This window comes from Dasypus novemcinctus, chromosome 25 (genome assembly GCF_030445035.2).
Source record: "Dasypus novemcinctus isolate mDasNov1 chromosome 25, mDasNov1.1.hap2, whole genome shotgun sequence".
NCBI lineage: Eukaryota > Metazoa > Chordata > Mammalia > Cingulata > Dasypodidae > Dasypus > Dasypus novemcinctus.
Window position 1 is genome coordinate 11,165,341 of NC_080697.1, and position 15,809 is coordinate 11,181,149.

Here is a 15,809-nt window from a genome sequence, read left to right on the forward strand (position 1 = left end):
CCCCACCACAGGTGGTGCTTATGAAGGCAGCTCCACTTCCAATAGTGCTTTCTCCCATTTCTTCTGCCCTAAATGATCAGGTACCCGGTTCTGTCAATTCTCCTCTTGTGACTCCGTGCGTGGCCTGCCTCTCCTCACGAGTCCCACGGATCCTCACAATCTCAGCTGGGCTCTGATACAGCGTCATGTCCATGCCGATCCCTTTACAGTGCCTCCTGCACACGCTGCCATATCCAGTTCCCTGATTCACGCCTCATCCCACCCTCCTGCTCAGGGGCTTTCTTTGGATGGCCCTGTCCAGCAAGGCGGACCAGTTCTCCACTCTGGCAGTAAAGCCCTCCACAGCCCTGCCAAACGTGCCTTTCCAGTCCTGCTTTCCTCTCGCTTTCCCTGTGCACTGAAAAAGGTCAGTCTGTGTCTCTTGAACTTAGCCACCTTTCTTTCTTGCATGTGTTTCCCCCCTTATCTGCTTGTCAAAATGCCGTGTATCTTCAATACCCAAGCCGACCTTCTCTGTGAGCACTTTCCTAGCACACACCCTTTCCTGTTTTAAGCATCACAATACTTTGTTTATACCTGTCATGAGACACCAAGGGCATTCCACCTCCGACAGACAGATGGACAGACAGACATCCAGCAGCTGCGTCTTACTGATCTCAGTCTCCTCTCCAGAGGCTTTGCCCACACTGAATGAATGCTCCTTAAATTTGCTTGATCTCCCACCTCTTCTCTCTGTCCTTGCCATAAACTCATTCAGATGATCATTGACTACTAGTGGCTCTGTTTCCACAAAAGACTATAGGTGACAACACACTGTCACAGCTATCATTTCAACTGATTTTCATGGAGAGCAGTGCAAGGCAGGCAGGACTGATATTCTCTCCAGTGTATGGAGAAGAAACCTGAGGCTCACAGAGGGGAAATAATTTGCCTGAAGACACAGGTATAAGTCAGGAATGCAGCCCGGATGGAACCCAAAGAAGTATCCTGATACACAGTAGAAGACCCAAGTAGAGAGAAAGCAACCCTCTGAGCCCATCAAAGGTTCCCTTCCTCCAAACTTCTTGAGCAGAGGGAAGACGTGCTGAGCCAGCCAGGGGCACCTCCCCTGAGGAACACCACCTGGGAGCTGGCAGGGGCACGGTGGTGGTCCCATGAGCAGTTTGGATCTGTGACTGTTGCTCCTCCTTTCAGCCCCAGATAACGACATCTTCAGGTGAGCACAAGGAGCCATGGACTGCCTCCTCCCCAACCAATTAGGTCCACCTTCCAGCTGAACACTCATTAGCCTCTTGCTTCTCCTACCTCATCAGGGCACTTGCAGAGCGATGCCTGGAGCCACTCATATGTGGTATCCAGGGCTTGGGGTCTAATTCTGCCCCTTCTTCACCCTCAAAACTGACTGCTCATTGACCCAGTCCTTCCCTTCCTCTGTCCCTCCTTCCATCCACCCACCAACTCACTAGACTGTCACTAGACATCCACCAGACTGTCCTCGAGTCCCTGATCCACACACCGCTGTGTTCCCCACTGCCCTAGGCCTCTTCCTGGCTCCTCGGTTCCAGCAGAAAAACCCTTCTAAGATGCCAAATGGCTAATAGGTTTCCTTTTCCTGCAACGCTTGCACATTTGAACAGTAGGGTCACCAAGAGAATGTGAAGCTTTCACCAAAAAAATGTTGCAGCTTGAAGGCAACTTTGGATAAAAAGGGTTTTTTCCAAACAGACATCATACAGGAAGGGGTGGGATGGGGTGGGCGAGGGCAGTAACCTCCCCCCGGGTCTTATTCCCCAGAGGTAACTCTCTTTGTTCTTCAGAGCCATTGAAAGGAAAGTGCCACTTTATATCCAGCCTTCCCAGGGAAGCTAGGAAACGAGTGACAGTTGAGCTGCACAGGTCCCTGAAGCTTTCCCTCACTATTGCTAAGCTCAGGCGCTCTGCTTGGAGGCTGCCAAGATTTAAACTCGGACATTGAGATGAGTGAATGTGGCAGGGGAAGATGCTCGGGCTTAGATTACCTTGGGAGTGAAATGTTAGGTTTGGGAAAATCAGGGAATTGACGAGCATAAATGTATGCTTGGTTCCAGAAACGTTAGGAAGCCATGCCCCATCCCTCCTTTCTCATCCTCACTGCCTTTGGCCCAAATGGACCCTGGTTGAGCTGCAGGAAGACTTCTGAGGTCCCCGTTAGCAGGAAGCCCTTGCGGGGAGGATTCCCTGGCCACCCCTCTCCTCTCCTAGCAGACCAGGTAACAAAAGGGCCTGTTGGCTCATCTCGGGCTGAGAGCCCCCCCTGGCCGGGGCAGGCTAGCTGTCCAGGGACACCGTGTGGGACATAAAGGAAAGTGAGGCATTGCTGGGGATCAAATTATGTGAAAGCCCTTAGGAACACTTTTTCCTTCTCATTTGGCAAATGCAATTCCTGAGACCACTCAGTTACCTCTTTTTTTTTTTTAGGAGGAAAAGTATTTCCCCTAAGAATTCTTCTTTACTCTCACTCAAGCCACAGTGTGTATTTTGCTAGAGGGTGTGAAGTGCCAGAACGTTTGAGTCAACACCCTGATTTTGCTTCTCTTCCCATACGAACCAACCACTCCAAGTGGTACAATACACAATCCAGAGCTCCTTTATTTGGTTCTCCCCACCTCAAGTCAAGCAAAATAACTCAGCTCCTGATTTGCTTTAACTTGTAAAAATACAGTTCCCTAGAGTCCAAGTGCCAGCTTCAGGGCAGGTATGGCTCACCCGTAATCCTGCTTGTACTCAGCGGCCTCCTGCAGGGCTGCTCATGGCCCAGCTGTGACCTAAGTGTTGGTCAAGTGACTCTTTGCAAGCCACCCATTTCACAAGGCCTTGTTCAATGCATTGTGTCAGTATCTGCAGTGTGAATTTCTTATCCAACTCTGTGAACATTTAATTGGGCCAGAAGAATAAATGAGAATTGTTTCAGAAAACATTAGAAGTTGATAGTAAGTTCTCCCGAGGCGACCTTGATGTAAGGGTTCATGTCATAGGCTTGGGTTGATTGCAGCATTTCCAGTAACTCAGTGATAAATCTCAGAAACATGAGGTAGTTTTGAATGGACAGGTCAATCAATCTTGTGGAGCTGGCAATGAATTTTTCATAGCAATCAGAGAGTAGGTCTGAAAAATCCTGCAGTTTATATCTGAACTGCTGCTGGTAATCAGAAATCATTTCCTTCATTGCAGTGGCCCAGCTCTTAATTATTTCCTGAGCAGTGGCAGAAAGTTCTGCAATCTTCTCTTTCCCTTTTCCATCTGCATCAATAAGGATGCTGAGATATTCCTGGAGATTTTTGTGCACAGATTCTTCAGTGTTATTCAAAAGCTGGGAAGCAAAGTCAGCAGCCTGGCTCCTGTATTTAGAATAGAGGTCTTTAAGGCCTGCTAGTAGGTTCTGGATCTGGATAATTATCTTTTCTTCAAGTTCATAATATTTCACTGTCCAGCCAATCATACTTGGATCAAAATATTCTTCCCGAAGAGCCTTTATGTACTGATGGAGCTGCTGTAGCTCTTGAGAAGCATCCTGAAATATGGTTTGAATAAATTCATTAAATTTGCCAAGGATATTATAGAGGTTTTCTTTCAGTAATCTAAAAACAAATGGAATATGTACATTGAAGACTGTCATGACCTCAGACTGGGTTTCATTAATGAGATAAAGAAATGTCTTCTCCTTTAAGTATTTAATTCCACGGTCCGCATCTAGGAAAAGGCTTTGTATAGATCTCCGAAGATTAGTTAGCATCTTCGTACTATTGATAGACTGGAGGTCGTTCAAATTCTTTTGGACCTCTTGTGATAAAAATTTCAACAGGTTCACATCCTCCAGGAATATATCAATTAGTTTTTGGGTTCTTGAATCAAAAAGACTTTTGACTTTTAGGTCCTTGATAAAATCAGATTTCTCTTCTAGGTCTTGGAAATAGGAAAAGAGTATTTCTAACCCTTCATGGATTTTAGAATTGACCTGGGACAGGACCTTCCCTACCTCCCTTAAGACCATATTGCAGAGTTCATCTCCAGTGTATGCCCTAGCTGCTCCTGGGAGCTGGAATCTGGAGACCCTCAGGAAATGAATGAGTTAGTCAATCAGTTGCAGGACTGTCCCACGGAGTTCTTGAAGAAATCGTGCTAAGTGGCCATACATCTCATCCTTGTATCTCTGGAAACTGGTTTGGCCCTCCTGAGCCCATAGTTCCCAGTAAAGATTCTGAGCCTTGTCCTTCCACTGCTCATAGGTTCCAGCGGTGCTGTCGGCTGCCCTCTGCAGCTCCACACCCACCTCGTCTATCCGCCTCTGCAGACTTCTTCTCAGTCGGGAAGACGCGTCTTGCAGGTCCAGTCCCGTGTATTCCTGGTGGTACTTGTTGACAAAGTCATAGAGCGCCCCCGTGGCCTTGGGCACGTTGTCTTTCAGCGAGCTTAGCAACCTGGAAGCTGCCTCTTCTTCCCAATTAACGTCGATCAGAATTTCATCATTAGATTCCTGGTAATTCAGTTCAGTTTCGAATATGCTGAGCTTTTTAACTGGAGGGGACTGAAAGCAGCAAAAAAAAAAAAAAAGAGAGATTGAAAGATCATGTTTTCAGTTGACCTTGATTACATAATATAATACACAGAAAACTTCATTTGCAATTAAAGGTAAAGCTCAGAGGCATTTTCATATTCTGAAGGAGAATTATCTTTCATGTATCCGTTTCTGGGTTTGTTTTTACACAAGTCCACCATTAATTCCTCTTTATCACATGTCCCAGAAAGGATGAAGATAAATGTGTGTGGCATTTACATACCGCCACTTACAGTAAGGCCTTTCTAGGCGTCAAAATCAGAAGAAGTTGGGAAGGAGAAGGAGGAGAAAGAGGAGGAGGAGGGGGAGGGGAGGCAGAGGAGGAGGGGGAGAAGGGGGAGGGAAGGCAGAGGAGGAGGGGGAGAAGGGGGAGGGAAGGCAGAGGAGGAGGAGGAGGAGGGGGAGGGGAAGCGGAGGGGGAGGGGGAGAAGGGGGAGGGGAGGCAGAGGGGGAGGAGAAGGAGGATGAGGAGGAAGGGACAGAAAAAGATAAATTCAGGGAAGGAAGTAGAGGTGAAAAAGAAAACACCAGAGCCAATCGAGCAGAAACCTAGAAAATGAATTATCAGGAGCCAACCATCCTCCAAGCCCATGACCAACTTTAGGAAAAGAACCTGCTAAATCTTCTCTGCTAATGACATCTTTCATTTGGCTGTGGTAGAGCTAGTAAACTATGGGAGGGAAATCTTGCAAAGCTCATCTACCAGGTCTATTGGGAGGAAGATTTTTGAAGCTAAATACTGCAGAAACCACTCTCTGAAAAAGGTACTCTGCAGAAGGTAGAGACTGCCCATGGTTTAGTTGTTGAGGCATAGCCCTCACCACTCTAGATTTGTCCAAAAGTAATAAAGTCAGAGGGATAATAAGGTGGAATATGTGTATCTAATCATCAAAATCAGTAAGAGGCTCATTGTAAGAATTTCTGGAGAAGAGTCCCTCAGAGAAGAAGGTCAACCACTCATTGTTTGCCTCTCACTAGTTTTGTACAGAGTTAAATGTATCCACCCCAATTCTCTATTAGCTCTTGAAGTATATAACCCATTCAGAGGGACTCACCCGAGGGAGGTAGTAGAAGTTCCATTTTAAAACATCATCATTTTCCTCCAAGTCCAAGCCCACAGTGCCCACGGCAGGTGAGTCTGCTGAGGAGGAGAGGTGAGTGGCATTTGTTTGGTAGTGCACGAAGACATCCGTGAACAGTGGACTGGTGATGTTAAGGCGAATACCTGTTTCCCAGACCCTGGAAGCAGACAAGCAGGTGAGTTATCTGGAAAGGGTAGAGAGAGGGCAAAAATCACAATGAGTTTTGAAAAGGTATGACGTTTCAATAAAGGTTCCATACTGAAGTCCGTGATACTTGTCATCTTCTTTATAGTTTACATTGAAGTCATGGTGTGAAAATACTCCATTGGTCTCACACACTAACATGCCATCTTCAATTTTGTGTGTTGTCACAACTGTTAGGAGAGATTTTATATTTTGTTAGATTCACAACTCTAAGACACAGACATTTTCATTGTGAAAACTAGAATTCTGTCTTAACCAAGTGTCCTCACTTATATGTTTGAAGCAGGCAATGTGCCAGCCACATTTTATATATATATATATAAGGATATATTGTTTGTCCTAAAATCATTACAGAAAATCGAATTTCTTTGAACTGGTTCCTCTTGAATATGAACAGCAGACATGATCCATCTTAAAATCATTACAGTAAAATCTGTTCCTCTTGCATGTGAGTAGGGTTTGTACCACAGGGTTTTGACATGTGGGGTGTATAAGTTATCCCCCTCCCTCTTTTTAAAATTTTGCTATAGAGAGTAATTGTGCCTCTAATCATAGCTAAATACATAATTACTTACTCAGCACTCACAATAAAAACACATAGTATCTAAGAGAGAAGTCAGAACATTTCCTTACCATTTAGACCATACTCCAGGAAATCTATGGTTGAGCCACATGTGGATTTCAAGAATGTTTCAATATAGTCTGCTTTGTTTTTCAAGCCAGCACTCCAAGTGGCATTGTACAGGGGAGAGTCCACCTCAAAATGTGCAGTCAGTGCTCCGAAGAAAGGAATGAAAATCCCAGCAGGTACAGATAACTTAATGGAAGGGAGCTCAAATGTCTGCTCAGGAATGCTGATGGTTGGCAAATCGAAGTCTGCAATCATGTTGGCCAACTTATTTAGATTCAAGACAGTACTGCCAACTGAAATTCTTTTTGGAAGGTTGAACTGTGACATAGTTAACTGATATTCAGGCACACTTATCTCAAAAAAGGCAACTGTGGAGCCTTCTGGTTCAGAATATTTTGTTAACACATCAACTCTGGGAAACTTGACTTCAGGTAGTGTTGGAATGTTGAGGGCAAATGATGGAGTACTTAGCTTCTTGGAGATTTTTATTTCACCAAAGTCAAGTGTGTATGATGGAATCTGAAGATCTGTAAATGGGACTTGGAATGTGGGAGTGACAAGAACTGAATTCGGATCACTTAGTTTTAGTCCAGGGATAATGAATTCATTGGCCAGTTCTTGTACAGGGACAGAGAAAGTATAGCCATTGGGGTTTTTGGTGTACACGAGGGCAGTTGAAGCACGAAGGTACTGTCTTCTGTCAATGCTGGTGGTTTTATCCAGCTTTAGGAGGTCCCATAAGCTCTTGTCATAAACTGGTAGGATTATTTCTTTAAGGAATAACAAATATCCTTCTAAGGATCCTGCAGTGTCAAGGCGTACCTCATCTTGGTCATTGGAAAGCTGCACATTATTCTGGAGGGACCCAGAATCAACCTGGACTTTACTTTTCCAGCTGACTTTCTGTTTCCCAGTGTTAGCATTCAGGGCCAATTCTTGGCTCAGGGAAGGTATATTAAGGAGGGAATTGGATTGGTTTGCATGCACCTGAACAAGAGCTGACATTTCCCATGGGGAGAATTCCAGGGTGGCTTTGCTTGTGTGCTCTCCGTGTGTTAAGAAGAGGCCTTTCAGCGATAAACGGTTTATCATATTGCGTTCCCAGATGGCATATATGCGTTGGAGAGTGGCTTCACCAGCAAAATTGTCTTCTATTTTAAAATTCCAGATACCATTGACTTTGGAAGCCCCTTGCAGCTTCACTGAAGACCGAGTGCCCTTGGAATTCAAATAAGTGCTGGTCTCACTGGCAATGATGCCAGAATATTCCCGTGAAAGGACTGTACCCTTGATGTTGCCTTTGGTAGATGACTCAATGGAAAAGTAAGAGGTAAGGGTTTCCAAGCTGAGCTTGTGCTCAACTGCCCCTGCAGCAGTAGAGTGCAGCTTGGTAGAGTTGAAGTCATACTTCAATTCAACAGATGAAGAGACTGTAGGTTTTGACTTGGTATTTCCATTAAGATCTTGCTTGAAATTCATTCTCAGAATTGGGCTTTGGACTTTTGCTGTGGTTGTCACTGATGCTTCCATGTTTTTCTTATTTAAGCTAATGGTACTGTCATGACTGCCTTCCAGAAATTTGTTACTCAGAGACAACGCTGTGGCTAACTTCAGCCCTCGCTTTCTGGTCAAACTTGAGGTGCCCTCTAATTTGTACTGCAGCTCCTCAAAGACAGAAGAGGAGGAGGAAAGGAAATGAGCCACAATATCTGTCTGGTTATAAAGTCCAGCATTGGTATTTAGGGTGATAACAGTTGACTTAAAGGAAAAATCACAGGTAATATTGCCCATGGCTGGAATAAAAATGTTGTTCAAGGTACTAAGTACCTTGAAATCTGGAAGGGAAATCTTGTGGAGATTCCTAGGGACATGAAGGGATGGCAGCTCCAGGGGTGGCAGGGCTAAGGTGTATGAAGGCATGTAGAAGTCAGAACCTGGGATGGTGAGGCTCGGAGTGCTGATCTCTTTCGGGATCACATAGCCGAATGCCAACATCTCTACTGTGAATGGAGACACTTCAACGTTGAGGATTGGAATGGTGTATCCAGGAATTCGAAAGGTCCTGGGGAGTGCATTGAGAGATGTTTCAGCTTTGTACTTTTCAAATTTAATTTTTACTTCATCATAAGATTTGGAAAGAAAATCCAATGCATTGTCTCTGGTTTTCTCAAGATGCTGGTTGAAGGGACTGATGCTCTGGCTGATAAACTCATAGATAACATCCAAAGGAATTGGGATGGAATGCTTCTCTTTGTTTTTCTTATACTGAGCCTTGACACTGAAATCAAATGATTGCCTTGTTGTTTTCAAGAATTCCTTCAAGCCTGTTTTTTCCCATATGGAGAAATTTTGCAGTGGCGGAGTAGTGAATGATGTGTAAGGCATAGTCATTTCAGGAATCGTTAAAGGAATGTTTAAGAAATCCAGGTTGGCTTCTCCATTCATTCCTATGTGAGCTTCCACACTGTTCTCATTATTTCCAGCAGAGAAATTTTGATTGTAATTATACTGATTGTACCTGCCCCTGGCTTGCCAACTTGTTTGCTGGACATGAGGACTAAGAAACAGTGCATAGTTATTCAGAAAGTCTATCTTCCCTGACAACTTTAATGGAAAACCCACTTTCAAGTTCCCTTCATTGTTTGTGGATGCGGTAATCTCATATGGCTGTGCTGAAAAGAAAAGAGAATTTTTCAAAGTTCCAATAACTTTTCCATTTAAATGTGCATCATGGCTGCCGGTGACCTCTGCCCTCACATCTCTAAGCAATGCTGTACCTTTCGCAGTTAGATCGCTGCGGCCCATATGCTGGGATTCAACTTGCGACTGGATTTCAAATTTAGAAAAATTGAGGAAGCGAGATTCAAAAACCAAGTTTTGGTTTACTCTTAGGTGTTTGCTGTTGATCTTATTGGACCATCCAAAGGAAGCAGTGGGTCCTTGCACAGTGAAGCTCATTTGTGATTCATGCGTTCCCTCATCTGAGAATTCAGGGTAGGCCCATTTCCATGATCCTGTTCCAGAAGAAGCCCATGCTATATGTCCAGCTTCTAGCAGTGTCTTGATCTCATTGCGCAGGTCAGCCTGACTGGAGAAGTCCAGGGTGGGGATGGTCAGTGTGTGGACATACTTTGTGCTGCTGTCCAGGGTAAACTGTTTGTTGGTCTTGACAAGCACACTGTTACTGAGCTCCAGTGTATTTTTTTCTGTGCGCAGACTTGCCACCGTGTGTGATTTTCCCGTGAGAGTGCTTCCAACCACCAGTGCTTCACTGCCATGCTCTGCCCTAAGGTACTTGCTGGAGAACGTCACAGATTCCTTCACAACCAGCGGGTTAACCTCAGGGGTTGAAAGTTGTGCATTTGCTTGAAAATCAAAAGTAAGGACTTCAAATTTGGATTCTCCTATGGCAGTGAGGGAAGCCACGATCTCTGCCTTGCTCTCTGAAGTGGTTACATTCTGAATGCCGGCGTTTGTGTCCAACGTAAAAAGGGGAGACTGGATTTTCAAAGTGCCAGATAGCTTGCCAAAGGTAGGTACTTCGAGTGTGTGTGAGATGTGGGGAAACTGGAATTCTGGTATGTGAAGATCGGGAACCTGGAAATCTGTAAGGATGAGATTTGGTATTATGATTTCTGGAATCATGATTTCCGGTAGAGAGAAGTTTGGCAGAGTGATTCTACCAAGGAGGGTGTCATCCACCTTCAGATCCCTTAGATACACTTCCGGAAGGGGCCACTGCAGCTCACTGTGGAGCAGTTGGTCAATGATTCGGATGATCTTTAACTTCATTTCTACCAAGTCAATTGTCAACGGAGGAACGTGGAAGGTACCAAGGATGGTAAATTCTGGTATGGTGAACTTGAGTGGGATATTTTTATCTTTCAGTTTTTTGAAATTTATCTGAACTGATGGAATTCTCAAATCTGTCAGGGGGACTATGAAGTCAGGAGTCTGAAAAGTGGCTTCCTGAAGAGCACGGAGGCTGACTTCCAAGGCGGGCATGGTCCCGAAGATGGTCTGGACCTCAGGGACAGTGAACCCCTGTTCGACCAGGGCTTTCAGGTGCTCAGCCCAGTCTTGGATGGAATACTGTTGTGCAAAGTCAGCTAGGTTCTTAGCAGCAAGCGCCCACCAGTCAGAAATGTAAGTGACAAGTGTGTGGTAAGCCTGGCTTACCAGGGCCAAGTATCGCTGAAGTTCCTGCTGAACGTCCATTTGATACAGTCGATCTCGTGCATCTTCTAGGGTCTCTTGGAATTTGGCTGTCACGTAAGTGAAAGATGCCGAACTTAGAGCATCGTGTGACCAATCGATGAGTGAGGTTATTTTGGTGTCCTTGAGGTTTTCCAGACAGACTGAGATGATTGCTTTGACCTCCTCTGCAAACAGTCTTATGGCTTCAGCTTTCTGTGGTAGTTCCAGAGCCCAGATTTCACCGTTGATTCTCTGAGTCACCTCATGGATTTTGTTATTGGTCTCCTCCACGAACTGGTTGTAATCAAATGACCTTAATTTCTTTACCAAGATGTCAAGGAATCTGTGTACTTCTTCGATAAATTTTCCAAAATTCATTGCTTTAAGCTTCTCAAGAGCATCATCAATAAACCCAACCAATTTCTTAAAGTAATCTTTTATGTCAACTTGTTTTATGACATCGCTGAGCTTCTCAACAGTCTCCTTCAACTTGTATTGATGGAACAATTGTACTGATTTATCCATTAGAACCTGGATTTGCTGGTCTACTTCATACTTCTTAATTAACTCATGGACTTTAGCACTAAAAGCATTGATTTTCTCAGTTATTTCAAAATCTTCGATTATAGTTACAACAACATATTTCAGTTGCTCAATAAAGTCCTGTATTCTTTCAGTTGGAATTGCAGTTCTTAACTGATATAAAAGCATTTTCAGATCAGCAGCCTCAGCCTGTTTTTTTAACTTTTCAGCAAGGTGCTGGATGTCTACATTCTGAACCTGTGTCTGAATCTGTTGCAATTTTTCTTGTATCTGTATTCTGATTTGATACTTAGTATCCACATTTTGAATCCAAGATGCAGAACTACTTCCAGTTTGGTTAAAATCAAGCTTTTCAATAAGCACATCTAAATCAAGGATTTCTTTTATTAAAGTTTCATGGATATGATAATGTTTGTCAAGAATTTTCAATTTTTCAATGATTTGATCAATAATTTTAGCAATAGTGGCTTTAAAATCATGTAGATCATAATTTTCTTTAACATACTGATCAAATTGTATCATATATGTCTGTAGTTGAGACAGTTTTTCATTAAAGCTGATTTTAGCATCATCCAACATAATCTGCAGATCATCATTTGTAATTCTATAATGTTTTGTGAAAGCAGCTAGTTTCTCCTTGGCATTTGTAACTTGTCCCTCCCAATTTAATGTGTTCAGATAGTCACTGATTTGCTGTGGGAGTTTGTCCAGGGCAGCTCTGTATTTCCTCACAAACTGATCGATCTTGATGCGTTTCAGTTCTTTCTGTAGGCTTTCTAGCAGAGCTACCATTGCCTTTTGATTCCTCTTAAAATATTCTGGCAGGACTTTCAAGAATGGGAGGTTGATGGTGTGCACATCTTGGTTCTTATCATATTTTACAGAAGCAAAAACAGTGAATTCTTGGGGCTGATCCACAACATCCCGCATCAGCAGAAGGTCAATTACGTTGACCGGCTCACTGAGTACAAATGGCACTTTAATCGGTACGTCTAGCACCGTGAGGTCGGCCAGGGCTCGTCCTCTGAGCTCCACACCTATCTTGTCTTTAGTGTTGTAAGCATCCAAGTCCTGACTGTACTCATTTTTGTTCAGTTGAGTCTTGAGCTTCCAGGTTCCTGCCTGCTCGCCTGGCATAAGCAGGGCACTGACTTTGTGATCGAGAGCGGTACTGAGGCTCTTTCTGGACATGAGATGGTGGCTGGTGGCTCCCTTGTAATCATGAGAGAAGGTCAGGGCTAGAGGTTCTGCTTTCAGCAGGAACTTACTGTAGAGCTGCCCCGTGTGCTCCCCCCAGAGAACCAGTTTCCCATTGGCATTTGTATGTACATCGACGGTCACTGTGAAGGGGGCCATCGCCGAGCGGAAAACACTGCTGAAATGCAGTGAGTCTGAATTGTAGTTGGTACTGACGTCCACGGCTGAGGCCAGGCCCGCGATGTCTGTGCTGAGCCGGTGGCTGACCTCCACACCCTGGATCTTCGCCACCGTGTCCGCTTTGTAACTGGCCGACCAGCCGGCGTAAGAAGCGGTGTAGATGTGCTTTATTTCATCATTTTGGTAGGCTCCTTTTATGTTGCCACCCACACTCAGTTTCAGGGGCTCCAGCCGTAATTTCCCACTGTTGGTCACGTCCAGAGAGCTGTACTTCAGGTCATTGTTTACCATAGCGACAAGAGAATAGGGCTGTAGCAATAAATTAAGATTTTGCTTATAAAACTTGTCCGAGCTATAAATGTGGTCGAGTTTGGAAGAGAAGTCTAGCGATAACCCTGCGATGGTCAGACTGTTGGCATAGTCAAGTTGCATGTCCGCATACGAGCCCATCATGTCATCCGAAAGCTTAAGGCCCTCTTTGCCGAGTTTGAAGTTGAAGATGTTTCTGCTGTCGACCCCCAGAACCATGCCCTGGTAAGTGCTGCCCAGGGACACCTCGGTGAGGGTGGCTTTCCCATCTAGACTGAACTTTGCGTTGTGCTCCTGGAAGCGGCCATTCATTGTCAACTTCACCAAAGCCCCCAACGGGCCGAGCCCCGCGTTCAGTTCGTTTTCCAGCACCAGCCGACTGTACTTCAAGTTAGTAGTCGAGCTGGTTGACAGTCCATCTTGGCCAATCCTCAGGGTGGACTTGTGGGCACCGCTATTAACCCTGTCCGTGCCCAAGACGTCGGCGTTCAGTTCCAGGCCCTGGGAATTTAGCGATCCAGAGAGCATGGTGAAGAACCTCAGGGACTTGTAGTTGGCCTGATTCTCGGAACGCAGCAATGCGTTCTGCCTGGAGAAGGTCAGATCCACCTTGCTGGAAGTGGCAAAGTCCTCGTACTTTCCACTGGTGTCGGAGTTCAGAGTCAGCTCGTAGTTCTCATATTTCAAGGATGCCGCATTTTTCACGATGCCATCCTGCAGATCAGAGGTGGAGGTGAGGAAGAGGCTGCCATCTTGGTATCTGCCCGTTATCTGGTTGGTGCCGTGGACATAGGAGGAGTTGACGCTCAGGTGGGACTCTGCGCCTAGCTGACCTGTGCTGGCATCCCTCTGGTAAGACAGGCCGTAGGCGCCTTTGGCATAGAACGAGGAGACTCGCAACTGCCCATCCACCTTTACTTCCTTGACGTACAAATGCTTTTTCTTTTTTGAGTCCAAATGGACCGAAGCAGACATCTGTGGTCCCCAGGCACTGGATGTATCGAATGTTAGAAAACCTTTTGAGGCTGGATTATTTCCTCCTGTTTCTACATGACTGAACTTGATATTTGAATCCAGAAATTTGTGGTGAAGAGTTCCATCACATGATAATGTGAAGACATTCTTGTGGTCATACGTTGTTTCTCCGGATCCTGACATAAAAACGAAAAGCCACTGATTAAACTAAATAATACATTTCCAGAACAATCTCTATGTTGCAAGTCTTTCAATAATAACATCTGGTCAGCCAGGCGATTGTCTCCTTTCATAACTTAAGAATACAATCTGATAGTGCAAGGCATTCTTCCAGGAAGTTGTCCCTCTTGACCACAAACCAGGTTGGGCTAGTTTCCTTAATCAAGTGCTTCCATTGCACCATATACTTTTACCTACACCCTATCCTAGCATGTCCCACAATGAATTATGCTTGCCAAATTATCTATCTTCTTTCTTGGCCACTGCCTAGTAGAATACTTGATTCATATTATGTGCCCAGTAAATATATCTATTGACTGACTGATTGAATGAAGGAACAACTGAATGAAAAGGCATCCAAGTAGCAAGAAAAATATCTGTAAGAATGTCCAAGTCCCTTCCTTCCTGCAGGGGGCCCTCCTAGCAGAGCTTGCGCTGGATTAGCCCTATGTGCCCTTTGCTTGATCGTCATCCTACAGGATGGGGTCCCACAACCTGGTTCTCCTTTCCCTCTCTAGGCTCATCTCCCACCGCAGCCCTCACATCTCAGCCCTTTGACCTCTGCCTCCTTTAACACTTTCCTGCCTGGAACGCCCACCACCCAAGGTGGTCACGCCACTACCCTGAGACTCAGGTTTCCTACCTACAAAGGGCAGCAAATAACGCCTCCATTACAGTGGTAATACGATCCCGCACGCAAACTGTGATTTCAAGTTAAAAGAAATATACAAACGGATGGTATGATTTCTATTAAATGATCACCGAACATCCTGAAGTCTTTACTTTTAACAGGCTGTGTGACTCTGAGCACACAATTTCAATTTCATAATCTATATAAAGGGGATGCTGTATATTCCACCTACTTCCATCCCCCCAAGTTGTCATAAGATCAAATTAGAGAATATGTATAAAGCATTTCCCTCCCAAGCCCATCTATTTCTAAATTCCAAACATGGAAATCTTGTAGATGAAACTGATTATGTATAACGAATCTTTTTGTTCTTTAACAAAGTCACTGAATCTGAAAAAAGAGCTAACAGCAAGCATTACCTATTGTTGTTTTTAAAAATATTTTCTTGAATTTCCATTTTGTTTAAATTTTAAAAAAACAAAACAACAACCCACAGGTGTTTGGACATTTTAGTGGAAATTTTACATGTCTATATCTAGGTGGCACCAGAACAGTTGTTCTCAGAATAGACCAACTAAATAAGTTGAAGGGAAGGATCCGTCCAATCTGTTATTTGCTGACCTCAAAGTAAAGAGTCTACTGGATTATCTTTTTTCCCCCTATCTAACTGTCTGATGCGGAACAACTTAAATGTAGGGATGGGCCAATTCCCACTGGTAAAATAAAAATTGCAAAAATCTGAACTCATCTCCAGCAGGGAATTCGATCAATGTAAATGAGGGTCCTACAGAACTCAGAATCTCTCAAACGCTTTTCCTTGAATTCTATGGAAAATGGACCCAAACCATTGCTTTTTTCCATGAAAAAATAGTAGTTAGAATGTTAAGTATGCATAGGTGCAAAGCTACAGGTATCTCTGAAAATACCTGGAGAGTTCATATTAATAATCAATCAGGAATGTTCCGCTGAACATTTAAAATGTGCCTGCACAGAGCCAGGCAGGAGTAGGACAGAGAAGAGGAAGGAGCTCCAGTCTGGGCTGCGTGC

At 44.4% G+C, this 15,809-nt stretch overlaps 2 protein-coding genes across 2 annotated transcripts in view; both read right to left on the bottom strand.

The window, feature by feature from the left end:
• Positions 1-2,603: 2,603 nt before the first annotated feature.
• APOB (apolipoprotein B) overlaps positions 2,604-15,809 on the bottom strand; it is a 41,922-nt gene continuing 28,716 nt past the window's right edge. The window contains exons 26-29 of the mRNA XM_058287672.2: positions 6,514-14,088; positions 5,936-6,050; positions 5,650-5,833; positions 2,604-4,564 (exon numbers count right to left, since the gene is read on the bottom strand). Of these exons, the coding sequence (XP_058143655.1) occupies positions 4,109-4,564; positions 5,650-5,833; positions 5,936-6,050; positions 6,514-14,088 (8,330 nt within the window). The 3' untranslated portion in view covers positions 2,604-4,108. The remainder of the gene's footprint in view (positions 4,565-5,649; positions 5,834-5,935; positions 6,051-6,513; positions 14,089-15,809) is intronic.
• Positions 2,957-3,772, bottom strand: LOC131275940 (apolipoprotein B-100-like). The gene has a single exon (XM_058287673.2). The coding sequence runs from the start codon at positions 3,770-3,772 to the stop codon at positions 2,957-2,959; it is 816 nt and encodes a 271-aa protein (XP_058143656.2).